Below are 16740 nucleotides of genomic sequence, written 5' to 3' on the forward strand. Positions count from 1 at the left end.
GTGTCATACATTTGACATTTCAGCTACGCTAAACTAATATGAATGCACGCCGCGTTTAATATGCTTGCATTTAATATGCGTGTCATCTCGTAAACGTAATGAACTAGAATCTCCAGAACATGTACGCGTTATGTGAATATTTACGTAAGTAACAAGTAGCAGCCGGGAGAGGGGAAAAGAGACAGAGAGAGAGAGAGAGAGAGAAGGCGGGAATAGCTCGGGGCCAGGGTTATAACTTGACAGTTATACAGTTATGACATCGTACTGGTTTGATATCACCGGATACATCGCATTCGAGGAAACAAGTCGCATTTAGTGCTACACGGCTTGAAAAACACGTAAAACACCAAATGTATTTGACGCATTTTGTCGCTGACCGTTATTTACCTTCTCGATCCATGTCAATATTCTTAACAATTACGATAAGAAACGTAGAAATAATATATTTAAAAAAGAATAAAGACTAAAAAAAAAAATGAAATAAAAAATCTAATTAACATCAAGAACGTGTCTTTGTTTTTTCACTTCGTCATTAATCACGCGCCATAGATTTTTATTTGGTATAATTTTCGAGCTTAATGCTCAACTATATTAAATCATCTTATCTTTCGACTGCAGCACAGTTAAACAGACACCCGCAAAAGGAATCCTGGGATACAGGATCACGACGTCGATGCGAATCTAACGTAACATAACACGACGTGACACGCATGACTCCGGAGCATGCGTTATGCCAAAGCGGCTTGCATACACGAGGTCGCCGATATTTCGCGGCTGTGACTCCGCTGCCAGGAGATGACTAAGAGGACCCTCGGCGTTTGCATCGTGTTACCCAGAGATCTATGTTCATCCGGTAACGGCTTCTGCTTGGGGCGCGCCGTCGCGCAACGAAAATATATAAATCTCTGAGATAATCGCGACGCGAAATCTCGGGCGGGCGGCAGTTCTTACGAAAGCGTGCCCGCATGGCGTTTTATCAACGAAACGGTACAGGTGAATTTAATATCCGCAGCGAACATGTTTACGATATCGTGCATATCGTGGCATAAGAAGGCTAAATATAATCGGATTAACGCGTATTCGAGTTCTCGTAATCACGACAGATGTATTTCACGTCGGACAGCACGAATTATGCACGCGCTCGGAATGCGGCACGGAATACGGCGCGTCGTCGTGTCGTGCTCGCAAATACCCTCGTCATCGATATTCGTAACGCGGATCCGACGTGTGAGGAGCGAATACCTGTTAGCGATGCGGGTAATAGCGTTGGAGTAAGCCGAGATGCAATTCGCCCGCGACCCTACGTAAGTTATATAACTTTGTTTACTGCCGCGCTCCTCGCGGGTAATAAAAAAGGTGTTTCGTCGTCGAACAAGGCGGAAATAAGGTAATGTAATGACGAAATGTCGCGTTGCTTCCCTGACGATGGCGCGGCCTCGCGCGGATCTTCGCGCCGCCGCTGTCTCGCCGTGTATATTTGTAGCCGGTCCGTCTAGAACGAACCATAAATATAGAGGGAAAATACGGTGAATATTCTCATACCGCAATATAAAGCTGGCGGATAATGGTCGAGACGTGTTTACGATATCAAAGTGACACAAGAAGGCTAAATATAATTTAACGGCGCACTTTGCGCTCGTCTTTAACATCTATCCCGCATTACTCGTCGGCCAATGAATAACTTTCTCATCTCGCGTACGTTCGTACGCGGGCTGACGTATGTACGTACGTATGTATACGCCCCGTATAATGCGCCTTCGATAAATATGCAAATAAGAACTAACGTGAATTTCTAAGCGCGATATATCCCAAGCCCCGATTCGGCATGCACGCGTTCTCATTGTGTGTGATCGGGCAATGCTAACGCTTCGCTAACCATAACGTAATTGTATAAGGGATCGCAATTAAATCGAGTTTGCCGAGTTTGCTCTATATGCAGGATCCTCTCCCATCCTCCCCTTTATCGCAACGTAGATCCCGAAGAATCCGTTCGTCCTCGAGTTCCTAAGCAATTACGACAGTTTCCGAGAGCATTTCGCGATCGCCCGCAGTTCGGGGCTCCGATGCGGCGAGGCGGGCGGAGGGAGGACGGCAAGAAGAGTACGAGAATCCCCGGTCTCTCGTTTTCCCCCTTTCTCCCGACCACCTCTCGCCCCATCAGCCCTTCCGCGTCCATTGGCGAAGACCTCATACATATTAATGGAGATCGGATCGATTTTACTGCGCGCTCGCTTCTTGCTGTGTTTAGGGACATCGACGTTCCGGCGCATAAGCTCTTCGGCCCGCCCGCAATGGTTATTATGCCATTAACGTAATGAAGTTAGGTGGCGGAGAGGTGCCTGGAGGGGGTGTTGGCGGCGGGTCCCGTCGCGGAAAAACGCGCTGAAATACAGGCGAGCGGGAATCTTCGATGATGGACTGCGTGTACGTTTTCTTGCGTCGAAACGCGGCGATCGATGAGCGTTATTGCAGGCAGCCGATGAACATAATTATGGAGCCGATGGTTCTCTAAGCTGCAGTAAACCATACAGTCATCAAACCACTACTAGTAATTATTAGCCATTAGGATTTGCGAGCGTTTTCCCAGTTGTTAATGCAATAATTTATTTAGTCATTAATAAGATAATCTTAGTCGGCGACATCGTAACGATTCGACCACTTAAAATATTTTAATTATACATTGTTGTCATCGCCAAGCGTACGTATAATCGTTAATCCGTCGTACATAATTTAAACGTTCGAGTAGTCCGACGTGAAAGATTTGCGACGAGGTACCACCAGCTACGTAAGCTGCGATCGTCTTTTATGCATGATTCAGTAATGACAGTAAACGGTTTATAGACAGGCTGGGAGCGTTCAGTCACACTATTACCAGGTCGATGTAGCTGACGCGCTGGACATACGGTTGATATGTTTGCACATTGGAGAGACGAGTTCCTTATACCAACACTCGATACATTCGGAGACTCGCCAATTAATATTCCTCATATCAACACTTGATGGCACGCCACGCAACTGCTCGCCTAGATACTCAAATATGACGGGAGAAAATTCCAGAAAAAAAAAAAAAGCTTTTTCAGGTGTGATGGATTATGGCTTAACAAGTAATCGTAATTTAATAAACGACTTCTGAGTTAAAGAGATAAAATCACTTTATAACGTTTTTGCTTTAAACGCGAAATTACAAATAAACGAAATGGGTCCGACTTGTTGAAAGCGAGATATTCGACTGGACTTCCGACTACGATTCGCCACGCTAATCACGCACCTTTCTTCGGACGACAAGGAGAATGTCGGAAGAAAATTCTACAGCGTTCGATGTGCCGAACCGTGAAAGGATCTGCTCAAAGGCTTCTTTCACAGCGTCGTCATCCTTTTGATCGCCGAAGATTCGGATGGCCGGAAGGACAGGGATATAAAGGGATATAAAGGGAAGCGAGCGAGACCAATTAGCAATTCGCGCAATTTTATGAAGCGAGCACCGCGTAATTCAACGAGGACGGATTATAGCCACACTATATGGTTCTCGATGACGGATTTAACTCTCGCACTGGTGAATGTTTCGTTCTGAACGGCTTTTGAAGACTCGTTCGCGAAACCGGCTCGACCGCTATTTTAACACCGCACGGGATTTACCCCGGTGGAAGAGCAGGACGATCAATTCAATTCGACGGAAAAATTGTTGCAAAAATACATTCGTAAAAATATTTCGTTATTCGAGTCCTTCTCTAATAAAATCGATGCTGAAAATTATTTCGGTTCAATTAAAAAATAAAATTAACTCTTTTTTTTTCATGCTAGAATTATTTTAAACCTTTTTAATTTGTAATAAATCACGGATGTATGGGGCGGCTTTCAGAAGGATATCGCGTCTGTCTATCGTTTCATCCGACTGTGCTTCTCAACTAGAAAATGAACGGGATCCCGCACAAAGGGTCACGCGCGCGATATACCGCTGTTTCGCGTTTCCGTATAATATTCGACGAGTCCTCGTCGGCTGGATTACCAGAGTACCAGAGTGGTATCAACTCTGGCTGCGATACGTAATGCGATTTGTGATGTATTCGCCGCACAAAAGATTACCGCGGCGAATTCCAACGAGCCGTGTACACGGGATCTTGGGTGCGCCTGGTAATACTTCCGCCGCCTAATGCGGAAGAAGGGCTCTTTCAACCGAAAGCAGTCTGGAGGTACTACGAGTTTATTACTTTCGGCGCTATCTCGGGATTTCGTTACGCGATAACATAATAAAATCATGCAGCATGTACGAGCTGCACAATGGAATGCATCGCAATTGTCATTCGTTAATGAAATTTGCTTCGATCGATGTTAATTAAGGCAGTTTCCTTTGATTTTGCTTGCTTATTATATTGAAGTTAATACATTTATTTTTTCTTTACTTCGCATTGTTTTTTTTTTTTTAATTTTATTGCTAATGGATACTTTCATTTTTTTCTATTTAAAAAAAAAGAAAAAACCATCTTCTTTTCCTGAAATAGAAAAATCTATTTTTGAAGTTCATTAAAAGGAATACTAATATGTATTGATTTTTAAATAAATATTATTAATATTCATTTTAATGAACTTCAAAAATATGTATTTTTTTCATATTGTTACTAAAAAAGAATATAGGTAATCATTTTTAATTCATATTATTGTTTCCATAACTAGTTGTATCGCCCAATGCAATTTTCAATATTATACTCGATGTATAAAAAACACACACATGGAAAAATTGAAAATGTTGCATTTTTTTTTATTTATAACTTACACTTACCTGCGAGTGACTCCACATCTTCGGTTTTGGACTCGATCTCGCATTACTGGTCGTGTTTCCACTCGCGGAATTGTTGGAAATATTGCCGGGTGACGCAGTGGATTTGATGGACGGTTTTGGTGCCTTTTGTATCACCGCTGGCGAAGTAGTCCGTTGCTGTTGCTGCTGTTGCTGCTGCTGCTGCTGTGTGGTTGTTTGTTGTTGCTGTTGTTGCTGCATGAGCTGCTGGATGAGCTCCAGTTGCTGTTTTGTGAGGCCATCGTTGCTGGCGCCGGGAGATGTGGCATTCTGCAAAATATATTCAGCAAATATTCTTTATTGATAAAATTGATATTTTAAAAATCACTTTTACAAAAATTACAAATATCCATGCTAAAACCTTATCTCTCTCATCTCGCATTGACTGAGTCTGAAATCTTCACGTCTTTCGACATTTAATTAATTTGAGAAAATTCTTACTTAGTGCTCACCATTATGCTCGCCATGAGGGATGAAACGACGAACACAGATCATTGTATCATATTTATATCGAAAAGCAAGAGACGTGATTGTACATTTGATCAAATCTATATATAACCACAGTTGGCGGATCTAGTCCGTTCCGTTCGTGATCGGTCGCCAACGCGGCCGCAAGCCATAATCGATCATACCTTAATAGAGCATAACGTAGCCTTAGTGTCCCCGCCGAGTCCGCGTTCTGACAATAGTTAAACCGATCGAATTTAATAATTTATCGTACCGATGCGAAATTACGAGGGCAGCACCGCGCGGCGCCGCAATCTCGACACCCATTAAAACGAGCGCCGACTGTAATTCCGTCCATAAACGCGCTGCAATAAACCATAAATATATCGCGCATCGATGTGTCCGTCGCTAACGTGCGACTACATTACGCACACGTGCACGTGATGGCTAGACTGCCAGGATATGCTAATCCGTCTTTGTGTTCTATTAAAGCGATCATCGCGTATAACCGCACTACGGAAGTTTACTACGTTACGCTTGCACCTTGCTGTGGAAATGGCCTTATCTTCAAAATATTTCTACTAAAAGAGCCCGATATTTTAAAATAAATAATAAAAAATGCATATTACGGTACGAAGAAAAGGGAGAAAAGGGAGGAAGCGCAGATTTTCAATTCGTTCACCCGTTCCCGTTATTGTGTGCATGAACGTGATAAATTCACGTACCCGTGACTATGATGCAGCATATTCAAGAAAAAAAAAAAATACAATCTCAGTTTTATATTATTTTTCGGATTTGAAGCGGGGGGAGGGGGGGGAGAAAAAAAAAGAGATGAAAAGCAGCCATTACTAAATCATTTTTGCGCATTATATGTGGCCGAGGTTTTATACATTGTTTTACGCAACGGACTTAACGTACACGCACGCATGATCGTGTACACGGGCGGGCTACAAAAAAACGCGGAAATATCCGCGATCAACGTTCGCACCTGCATGCTTGCACTGCCTGCGTGTTGCACGCTGTGCTTTGTTTTACAATCCGGCAATCGTGCGGCGCAATGCGCTTTGCCTACGTCGTTTCGAGCGTTACTACCGATTTTTCGATTGAGCCCTTTTCGAATGGCACACAGAACGCCGAAACGTGCGCGCACACAGGAATCTCGGATGCGGGCGATACGATATTCCAATTCGCATCGCGATTTTCGGGGACAAACGCATGGAAATCGCGATACCGCGGTCTGATTTTTTCTTTCGCGCGGGAATGCGAAATATGGGCGATAAAAATGATACGCTCGGGATTTTTAATTAGAATGTGTCATCGCCGATCGGACGAACTGGGTATTGTTGCTATCGCTTCTCTCTCGGTGGATCGCGATTTTTCGCGTTTTCCCCGAGTGATCGGGATACGAGCTATCTATAAACAAATACCTATAATTTAATTTAAAAAACGTGTATAACATTCTTTTCTTTTTTTTTTTTTTTAATTCAATTATGAAATATCTCTTCCAAGAACTGTTTTTTTATAAATCTAAAACATGAAATATTTTTCATCTATTTAACTTAATCATATTAATTTACATAATTTGTTACAATTCTTTATATTCTTATGTACTTATATTAGTTATGCTCTTATATTAGTATGCACATTATTCATACGTATAATCACGCCTGATAAATTGTAAATTAGAAGTATGCTAACAACGTAATCGATAGACGGCTTTAATTATCATCAGCCGAATTCGCGACGCACCATCTAAAAGCGTGGATTGCGGACAAAGGAATTTATTTTGTTTGCACGCTTATTTCGTTTACTACGGGGCAACAAAATGAGAACGAGCCGTCCGGCGCAGAGCGGGATAATTGCGTCGCGAGGGGAACCGCTAATCAGTTTTACGCGCTGATATGACGACTGAATGTACGGAGCGACGCCGTATTCGCGAGTGAGTTTCCGGCCGGCAGGGCGCAGCGTGAATTGAACCGTCGATTAAAATTGGATTTGTTAATTACTGCAGGGGAAACGCAGCGGCGGCGGCAGCAACGGCGGTGGCGGCGGCGACGACCGGCGGGTCCCGATCCGGCTCATACCTTATTAAACCTTCATTTCGTAATTCCCACGCGTTGCCGTTTGTCATCGTTGTAATCAACGGACAGCTCCTGTCGTCTGGACGAGTGCCGGGCGTGCCGTTTTTCCCTCCCCCGTTCGCGAAAAAGGGATAAACGATACTCGCGTTTTATAAGATATTATCGACATACATCTTTCCGTGCGCGTAATAATTTTCCGTGAATAATTAGCGAATTATTTGACTACCGTTAGAGTCTCGCAAACACGAAACGCGCCCGCATTCGCAAACAATCGATGCCGGGAGCGATAGGTTTGTAAATACCCGCACAGACGCAATGCCGCGGCTATTGATATAATATGCGCCAGTATTTCCGCTTTATTCACGAGTCCGAGGATATTAATCCCGTGTTTTTCAACGTGCTCTTGCTTTCCGATTCTTCAATTTGTCGCTCCCGTATCTCGCGCAAAATGTTCGTCCCGTATCAGTAATACGTATTACTCGCGTAATTACAGAAACACACTCATTAAGCCAGAGCGTTGCGCTAATTGACGTGGGCGTTTATTAAAACACGCTCTTTAACCATAAATATTTTCGCTGGTCATTGCGCTGTACGATATATATATATTGTATATCAATGAATAATGTACCGTCGCATATTATTGCACATGTTATTTCCCGATGCATGTAATACGCATATTTTTCCACTTAATAACAATTCATTCACCTTATATAAATTGTGATAATTATAAAATTTACGTATAAGAATATTTTAAATCATTTATAACAACGTTATAAATATTTAGATATCTTTTTATTATTTATATAATATCACAAATTTCTCTGTAAATTTTTCGGCTATATCGATTTTTAAAAAGTTACAAACTTCCATCAAAAAAAAGCAAAAAATCGCATAATTTGTCATGATAGGATGTCTCAGATATTTGTATCACTTAATTAAAAAGATATCACCTTTGCGATAAAAAATGCAAACATTGCTTATTTGCTAGACTCATTCGTCACGTTCCTCCGAGACCGTCGGCGGAACCGCGGCATCCGGATCATCCCGTTCCCCGATGGGGGCGCTTATCATACACGTGTATTCCTGTATGTCGTGATCGCCATTTGTACGCATACAAAACGCGCCGTTTCCCGAAAGCGCACCAGCGACAGTCGCGCATTTGTCAATCGCGAGAGAGTCCGCGGCCGTCCGGAGCGTCTGCGAAACTTCGCCGTTATCTCTCCTCGTGTATTCGCTCGCCTGACAAATTGCCGACCCGCAAGGTGTGGGTGGGTGGGTGTGTGGTGTGTGTGTGTGTGTGTGTGTGTGAGAGAGAGAGAGAGAGAGACGGGGAGGAATATCTCGAAACTCTCGTCCTCTCACGGGAAAATCGGGACCAAGACCAACGAGATCTTCTTGGTCTCCTTCTCCTCCGTCACGATCTTCCCGCGCGCGTCCTTGGCACCCTCGCTCGATTCTCACGCGAGAATCGCATTACTTCTCCCGCCCGTTCTTCCTCCCGCGCATCCTGACCCTCTCGTTCATCATCGCCCTCGCCCATCGGTGACCCGACCCACTTTCGATCCTGTTTCTCCTCTCGCAACGAGAGAAACGCTATTGCGGCTTGGTACCACTATTTGAACATCCATCTTTTGTGCGGCTTTTACAGTTTAGTGCATACGGTTAATTCGTTAATCAAAGATAGAGCAATAGGAATTAATGAAGCTTAAGCTTCGGACTATAGAATGCTAAGAATAATTATGTTTAAAGGTTACATTTTCGGAGATTTCATAAGGTTTACTAGGGTTGAGAATGTGTTGAGAATGTGATAAGTTATACATTCACTTTCGTGTAATAATTTGTAATTATTATTACACGCACATGCAAATAAATTTCTGTGAAATAAATATACGCGTATTGCTTCATTTTTTTTTGTTACTATCTTTTTCTGACGCAGGAGCAAATATCGACTAAAATACGCACGCGCTATGCATCAACTGAGCGATATACTCCGATACTGCATGATTTATAACGTCCGTGGACTCGCTCAAAAACTTCATCCATCATAAATGTTTGATGAAGCGATAAAAAGGCGAATTAATCAGAATTTATAATTGCAAGCTTTCTCTTCGGGCAGATAATAAAGGCAGATCCCGGCGCGCTAGTTCGCGGACGCCGTTCCTTATTGACGTTTCATTAGGAGACGAAACACTCGTGTTCGTCCATGTATGTATATCCCGCATATATTTCCCGGTTTTATGAACTTTTCACACCTGTTACCCCCCAGTATGTGACTCACGCACAATGCGGAATATGCGAACATATGAAGGAAAGGAATTTTTCGTATAACGTCTTTTTGCCGTGCCGCGTAATATGACGGGATGTGGGCCTGTAATATACAGGCTGCGAAATCCATCCCCGCACTTGTTCAACCCCCTCCCCCCCTCCCCCCCTCCCTCCCTCTCTCGCTGTCTCTCTAACTCGCGCGTCACCGCTGCGATCCGGAATAATAAAGGATATAATATAGATCGGAGGGAAAATCCGCGCTTCAATTGAAGGCTCTTTGCAAAACAGGAAATGGAAGTGCGCAAATACGCTCGATCTGGAAAGTACAACGTACGCACTGGCCTGGAAAATTAATATGTAAACGAGAAAACCTTGAAAAAATACGGACAAAAATGGGCTTATTCGGATGGAAAAAAAATGTAAGGATAATATAGAAATATAAAGCGTCGAATGTGAAAAAATGCACTTCTTCAGCTTGCGCGAACGGCAGAAAGTAAACACGTGCGACACATCGGTGGAATATGAGATGTATTGACACGTGACATTATCATAAAAATATTGTCAAAACAGATTTTATAAACTTTGACAGGAGAGAAAAATGAAGACATCATATGTTATAAAATAATTACATCAGATTCCGATATATCGATGTTCGATATTTGCTTGTGCTTTCAATGTAATTTTAATTGTCTATTTCCATCTGACGCTGTAATAAAAATCTGTGCACATGCTATTGTGTGCTCCATCGTTAACGATATTAATTTTTATTTTTAGATATTGTAAGAATTCTCGATTGATCGTCGTCCCTCTCTATTAAAACGAATCCCTCCTCAGTCTCGCGTAAACTTAACAAGGGAAAGAAAAATCGTCTAAATTACCTCGACGTCGTTCTTCGCGCATTCTTGCGACGGGCAAGAAGGTCTCTAAATACAACCGTTACAACGTACAGCCGTCTCATAAAATCGCTTTCGCGTAATAAAATATTCCTCGCTGCGAGAAATCCCTCCAGCGGAGTGGGACGATAACGAAGCGAGGTGGAGGGAAAGGCCGGGGTAGAAGGTCATAACCCTCCCCCTTCCCTTCTCCCCACCGGAATTAAATTAATTAAGCTAGATTATCTCGGTGGATGTAAAAAACTTCAATACGGCAGACGAAGCCGGGCAACTTTTCCAGCTTCGCGTCGAGAACGATGAAGACAACGAGAGAAGGACGACGAGACGAAGGGACGAAAGGAAGGACTCTTCGTACTTTTAATTCGTTTAAGCGGTCCACGCGCGCGACCGCTTTAAAGTCGACGAGCGACCTTATTATTACGGCGTGAAAAGGCAGGTGTTAAGATCTCCCCGCGCGCTCACATGTTTTCGTCGCCGGCCGTCAATTTTCATTCCAAAGTTTTTCCGTCTTTCAAGACGCGTGATCTCCATCCCCGCAAGTCACCCCCTCACAGGCTATCGCCTCGCCCCGACTAGGAGAGAATCCCGGGCACTCCTAGTCCTCGAGTCCCCAAGTCGCTTCTCAACCGCGATGAGCAGCTCCCACTTTCTCCCGGGACGGCGCACTTCGAGATAACTTTCCTCGCTTCTTGTTCCCCGTCGTCACCGCAAGAGTTTTCGCGAGGTATAACGCCTTGGTGATTCTACGACGCTTTAAGGCGGGCAACGAGACTCGCACGATAGTTACATTTTGGCTCGGTGTGTCGGAGAAGCTGAGAGATAGATAAGCTCCCGGCAGAAGCGACAGAGATTTTGCTAATGTTCGTACTACGATACCTTCACGGTTGAAAAACTATCATACTTTATTTCCGAACCTAGCTTTAAAAATGTCCTAAGCGTGGATTTTCCGCTGCTGCGCGAAAACGTGTCTAGATTTATTTTCATCTTCCGTTTATTTCACCTTTTAATATTCGTGCAATCTTTTTTCTTCGTCGGTAATTACCGCTGGTTAAATAATATTAATGCCTATCTCTTTTTCATTCTGTTTGGTTAACCGAAGACCAATGAAATATCGCACGATTTTCTCAAGCCCGTTTTATGGAAATTTCATCAAATAACATTTCCAATGTAATCAGAAATAATCCAACGTATCTGCTGTTTATCTTGCAAACTTTCAAAGAGCGCGAATCGTGATGTTTGCAAATTCCAGCACGTCATCGTCATTCGTTTAATTAATACTCGGTTTATCGACTTCGTACCGACGCGCAGTCTTCATTATATAAATCGTTACGAAATCTCGATTCTCTGTCGACGTCTTGCGCGACGACGGGCTATACAGCGAAAGTTTGTTCGTTAGCTTGAAAGTTTTCTCGGTCTTGGATTTTCCATCGCCGCTATCGTCATCGTTGTTTCACATCGCCGGCGGGCAAAACCGATCGAGACACGCCGACGATTTCGCCGGTTTTGTTAGAGCAAGAACTGAAGCTGAACAGCTGAAAAGCTGCACAGCAGCTGCGGTCTAAATTGCCTAAATCAGACTCGCGAGGCGTGCGTGTACACGCTTGCAACGGGGACGTACCGACATTCGATCGACTGTCACGAGCCTAATTGCAATATTGTCCATTCAGAGCTCGGCATTCGAAACTGGCATTAAAGTGGAATCCCATTTCGATCGACTGCGATATCGAGAAACACTAGCAGCTTCGATCAATATGGTGCGAGAGAGAGAGAGAGAGAGAGAGAGAGAGAGAGAGAGAGAGAGAGAGAGAGAGAGAGTCTCATGAACAGTCCTGTAATTCTGGAAATCATCAGTTTGTGATGAGAGCTAAATATAAATATAAATTATAGATTGTAATTCTTGATTTTTGCTACGTGCTAGATTTGAAAATGTCCTATTTATTCAACATTTATGTGAATGCGTGTATAAAAATAATTTTTAAAAATATGCATTTTTGGCCGAAGGTGTACGCAACTATAATATTATCACCTAACAATCCCGTAGATTACAAGAAGTGGCAAATGCGGAGAAACGTATTCTCGAGGCGAGATGCAGTAAGATGTGAAACTAATGCTAAACTCGAAACCCATTGATTCGCCGCTACGGTAGTTGGTTTCGCCCGCGAGCGAAAGAACGAAAATTTGAAAAGCAAATTCACAGCCTCCAGTCGCGCGCGCATCAACGTCGCCAGTGACGACAGGCGGAATCCGAAAGTACGGAAACTCAATAAGGTCTCGATCCAGTTACGCATCGCATCGCATCGAGTCGAGTCGAGTCGAGTCGAGTCGAGTCGAATCGGGGCAAGTCGAGTCGAGTCGAGTCGAGTCGAGTCAAGTCGAATCGACTCGCGTCGAGTCGAGTCGCCACTCAGCGAACTATTGTTTCTTTTACCGAAACCGTAAAGTTTTCCTCTCTTTTTCTCCAGATCAGGGTGGCCGTTGTGCGATTTTCCAACTTTGTTTGCCGCCGCCGAGAAGGATAATAAAATCGTTGACCGCGATATCGGAACTGTCCGGCAACGAGAGAAACTTGTAACTGCGAAACTGATTCACGACAAACGCATTAGTCCGACGACGATCCGCTCGATTCCGCTCGCGGTGCGATTAATTGCCGAATCAATTAGCGGCACCGATTGTACCGATCTCAACTTACATGCAATCCAATCGCGGGATCGTAAAGTGCAGTTTCCACGCGCGTAATATCTACATATTTTTGAAAACTTTTCGAACAGTTTATCGCGGTAATTTCCGACTACTAAATCGGCAATTGCGCATTTCAAAAATTAATTAAACTCTCTATTATCAAGAGAAATATTTATAACGGTTACATAACTCTGGCCCACGTGATAACACGATACGATATGTCAACTTGCTCTGCTCCGTGGGATATAGTAGTTTGATAAAACACGCGCAAAGTATACATTAACTCAGTTACGTTGTACGGCAGCTTCGTTGATTTAACGAAGTGCAGTCGTACAAAACGAATCTCCTACAGCCAAGTCTCTCTCTCTGTTTCAAGGAAAAAGGGAAGTTGGTATTGGATGAACATGTCGAGCATATAGAATGGGATTGTCGTTTGCTTGACGTAGTTTTGACATTTCGTAGACAATGAAAAATACGATCACGAGCGTAAGATAAAAGTTTGCAGAACGATAGATTTGAGATTTTTTTTCATAATCAAGAGCGAGCTGAATATCTTCTCTACTTTTACTTTATCTCCGACAAATCATTTGTGATCCTTTCGTTGTTTTTTTTTTTAAATCTGTTAAGCAAAGTAGTTAAGCAAATAAAATTATTGGAGATTAAGATATTCATATTTACAGATATTACAGATAACTTAATATTTATATTAAAAATAAACATTAATATCATATACGAAAAATTTTTCTGCTTTTTATACATTTTAATATTATTCATTAAATTATATAAAGTTATAAATTACATTAAATTAAATTATATAAAATTTATATAATTTATTATTATTATACAAATGTTATATTAATTAATATTATATTACTTTTTGCACTGCGAAATTATTTTATAGTAAATTATATTATAAGTTACTCTGAATTTCAATATTGTTTATATAAAGCGTTGTGAGTTTGATATTGTATTACTACGATATAGCGATTAGAAGTCGATTCGCGTCGCGACGTGACGAGTTTTATGCGTCATTCCGCGAGAGAAGAATGGAACGATGTGCCAGGAGGAGAAGATGCCGTTTGCGATGGTACATAGATGCAAGCGTAGTTGTATGACAAGCAGAAATATAATATATTACTCAGATGCGCGGCATCGAAACGACGTCCGGCTCCACACATATCCAGCGGATGATATATAATTTATAGAGCAGTATACTAACCGCGGACGCGGTTTATATTGCTCTAGTTATAGTTTGCTAGGATAGAGCGGATCCTTTCTATTTTCCCATCTCGTCTCCCGTCTTTTGTCGAAGGGATCGCGGAGACGTGTTTTACGCGAGAGTGCAGGTGCCCGCTCCCACGTAGACGCAAATCCAGAAGCGCACGGCATGCTATACATCAGGGTTTCTCAACTTAACGCTTCGACGATCAATACTGGCAACACTCGCTTTAATCTAAACGAGAGCTTTCTACAAAAATTAGGAAAATTCACAATAGCGTTATTTAAATCTAAATTACACGTCGCGCATCGAAGTGTCGAGACTTAAGCACACGGTAGTTTTCATCTAGAGTGAGAGCGAGTGCCTGAAGAGTGCACTTCGGAATAAAGACTTGCGAGAAAGAATTTCGTTTCATATCTTATTTCAATCTTGTTCTTACGTACTTTGTAAATTAAAAGGGCGTTTGACGTACGACTTTTTTAATACAGTTAGCATTGAGAAACGCTGTGCTGCACACGACACACCGCAAAACGTTTTGTACATCTACGCGCTTCTCTCTCGCGCCCCGGGATACGATCTACGCTCCGAGATTCAGATCTCCAATTAGCTGTATATCAAGTTGAAGGGTGAACGTTGAACACAATCATCCGATCCTGCCTTCCATTGAACGCGTGCGAGTGTGTGCGAAAGAACGAACTTATCGCGATTGCAGGCAATGCATTTAAAATTTGGAAGGAATTCAGTTTTTATCAGATATCCGACTTAATTTGAAAATGAGTATGCAAACTGCGCGATGGTCATTATAATATTCTTAAATAATTGATTCAATCATAAAGAAAGTTGCAAAATTACGTTTCTGTATGTGTGTATATATATATATATATATATATATATAGATAGCGTAAAATTGTTATTGCTTCCCATTTGCGAGCGTTTTAACAAGTAAAGTTGTTGTTGCTTCTGCTAAACTAACTTATCAGCAGTTTAGAATTTGAGTACTATTTGCAAATGCGAATTCAGTTCGCGTCTCAGTTTAACCATACAGTGCGATAAGCATTTTACATGCGGCATTTTCAACATAAAACTATTCATAATCTAGTTTCACATTAATAATGATATAGAGAATTTTTATTCGGCTAATTAATAACAATAATTATTGCGTGCCGCATAAAATTGAAAACTCAACTTCATTCTCAACTTCATTAATTGCATCTCAATCGGATCTATATAATCGGATTTTCCTTCTCAGAATACAAACGCGTGTTTTAAGTAAGAGCATATGGCTGCTGAAAATGTTTCCTGCTGAATAGAAATTAGCTGCCGAATAAGCAAACTTGCTTAAACGAGTTAATATATACATACAATACCCAGATTGCATCAAAAAGAGTTGTTTTTCAAGATTTCTTGGCAAGATATTTCTAAAGCCGTCACTCGGCAACATTCCTTGGCAATGTGACGAGAGTATAATCTTTTACTATGAATAAGATTCTCTCTTTCATGATCCAAACGCTCGCGATCCTTGGCGACGCATCCTCTCGGTGCGGTTCCAGTCGAATTTGCACACGCACACGCACACGCACGCGAGGTATTAGCTTCACGAATACGAAAGCGGCTCCGACCGCGACCCGTTTCAAAGCGAGAGATGCGCACACACTGGCGAGTCGTGCGATTTCGATCTCTAATTAGCTGTATATCAAATGAACGCGCTCGAATCCACCACTTGAACACGGAACGTCACGGTGTCGCCATGCACGACCGTGCTACCTCTCCCCCTCCCCCTCTCCTCTCTCGGCTGCATCATCTCTGTCTACGTCGCATCTTCTCGCATGCCGATGTCCCGATTCGACGTCGATGCACGGCACGTCTCCATCCTGCTCGCCTGCTGACTTTGATTTGTAACGCGCGATCGGCGGATGGACGAACATGATGCGGCAACACCGATAGTCGAGATTAACGGATGATTAACGGAGGGAGAACGAATATGCACGGTCCATGTTCACCCGGGTTTGCTTCTGGACATGAACATGGGATACACGATCGCGCGCCGTCGGCACGAGGGAAGAGGTGATCAAGAGGAAAATTGCGACAAGAGGAAAATTGCATGGACGGAACGTCGCGGGGATTCTTACAGGACGACGGAGTTTAAGGATGGCCAGTCTGAACTATATTCCGTGTACGCCGGTAACGCTTAAATTATAAAGAGACACAAGCTAATTATTTTAAAAAGTGCAAGCTACGTGAGCCACTTTGTAAATCGTGCACCGTCGACCTTGCTGTAAAACGAGATAAAAAGACCAAAAGACTCAAACTCGAAACTCAGGACGGTGGTACGTGACTTAGAAGTTTAGCGAGCTGAAGAAA

At 42.7% G+C, this 16740-nt stretch overlaps 1 protein-coding gene across 9 annotated transcripts in view; it reads right to left on the reverse strand.

Annotated features, from left to right (window-relative positions):
* Positions 1-16740, reverse strand: part of LOC105423600 (uncharacterized) — a 383169-nt gene that overhangs the window by 63148 nt on the left and 303281 nt on the right. For all 9 annotated transcript variants that reach the window (XM_089080981.1, XM_089080983.1, XM_089080980.1 and 6 more), the window contains one exon: positions 4778-5065. In XM_089080981.1, coding sequence (XP_088937107.1) covers positions 4778-5065 — 288 coding nt within the window. The remainder of the gene's footprint in view (positions 1-4777; positions 5066-16740) is intronic.

This window comes from Pogonomyrmex barbatus, unplaced genomic scaffold (assembly GCF_055798465.1).
Source record: "Pogonomyrmex barbatus isolate J1 unplaced genomic scaffold, ASM5579846v1 scaffold4, whole genome shotgun sequence".
Lineage (NCBI taxonomy): Eukaryota > Metazoa > Arthropoda > Insecta > Hymenoptera > Formicidae > Pogonomyrmex > Pogonomyrmex barbatus.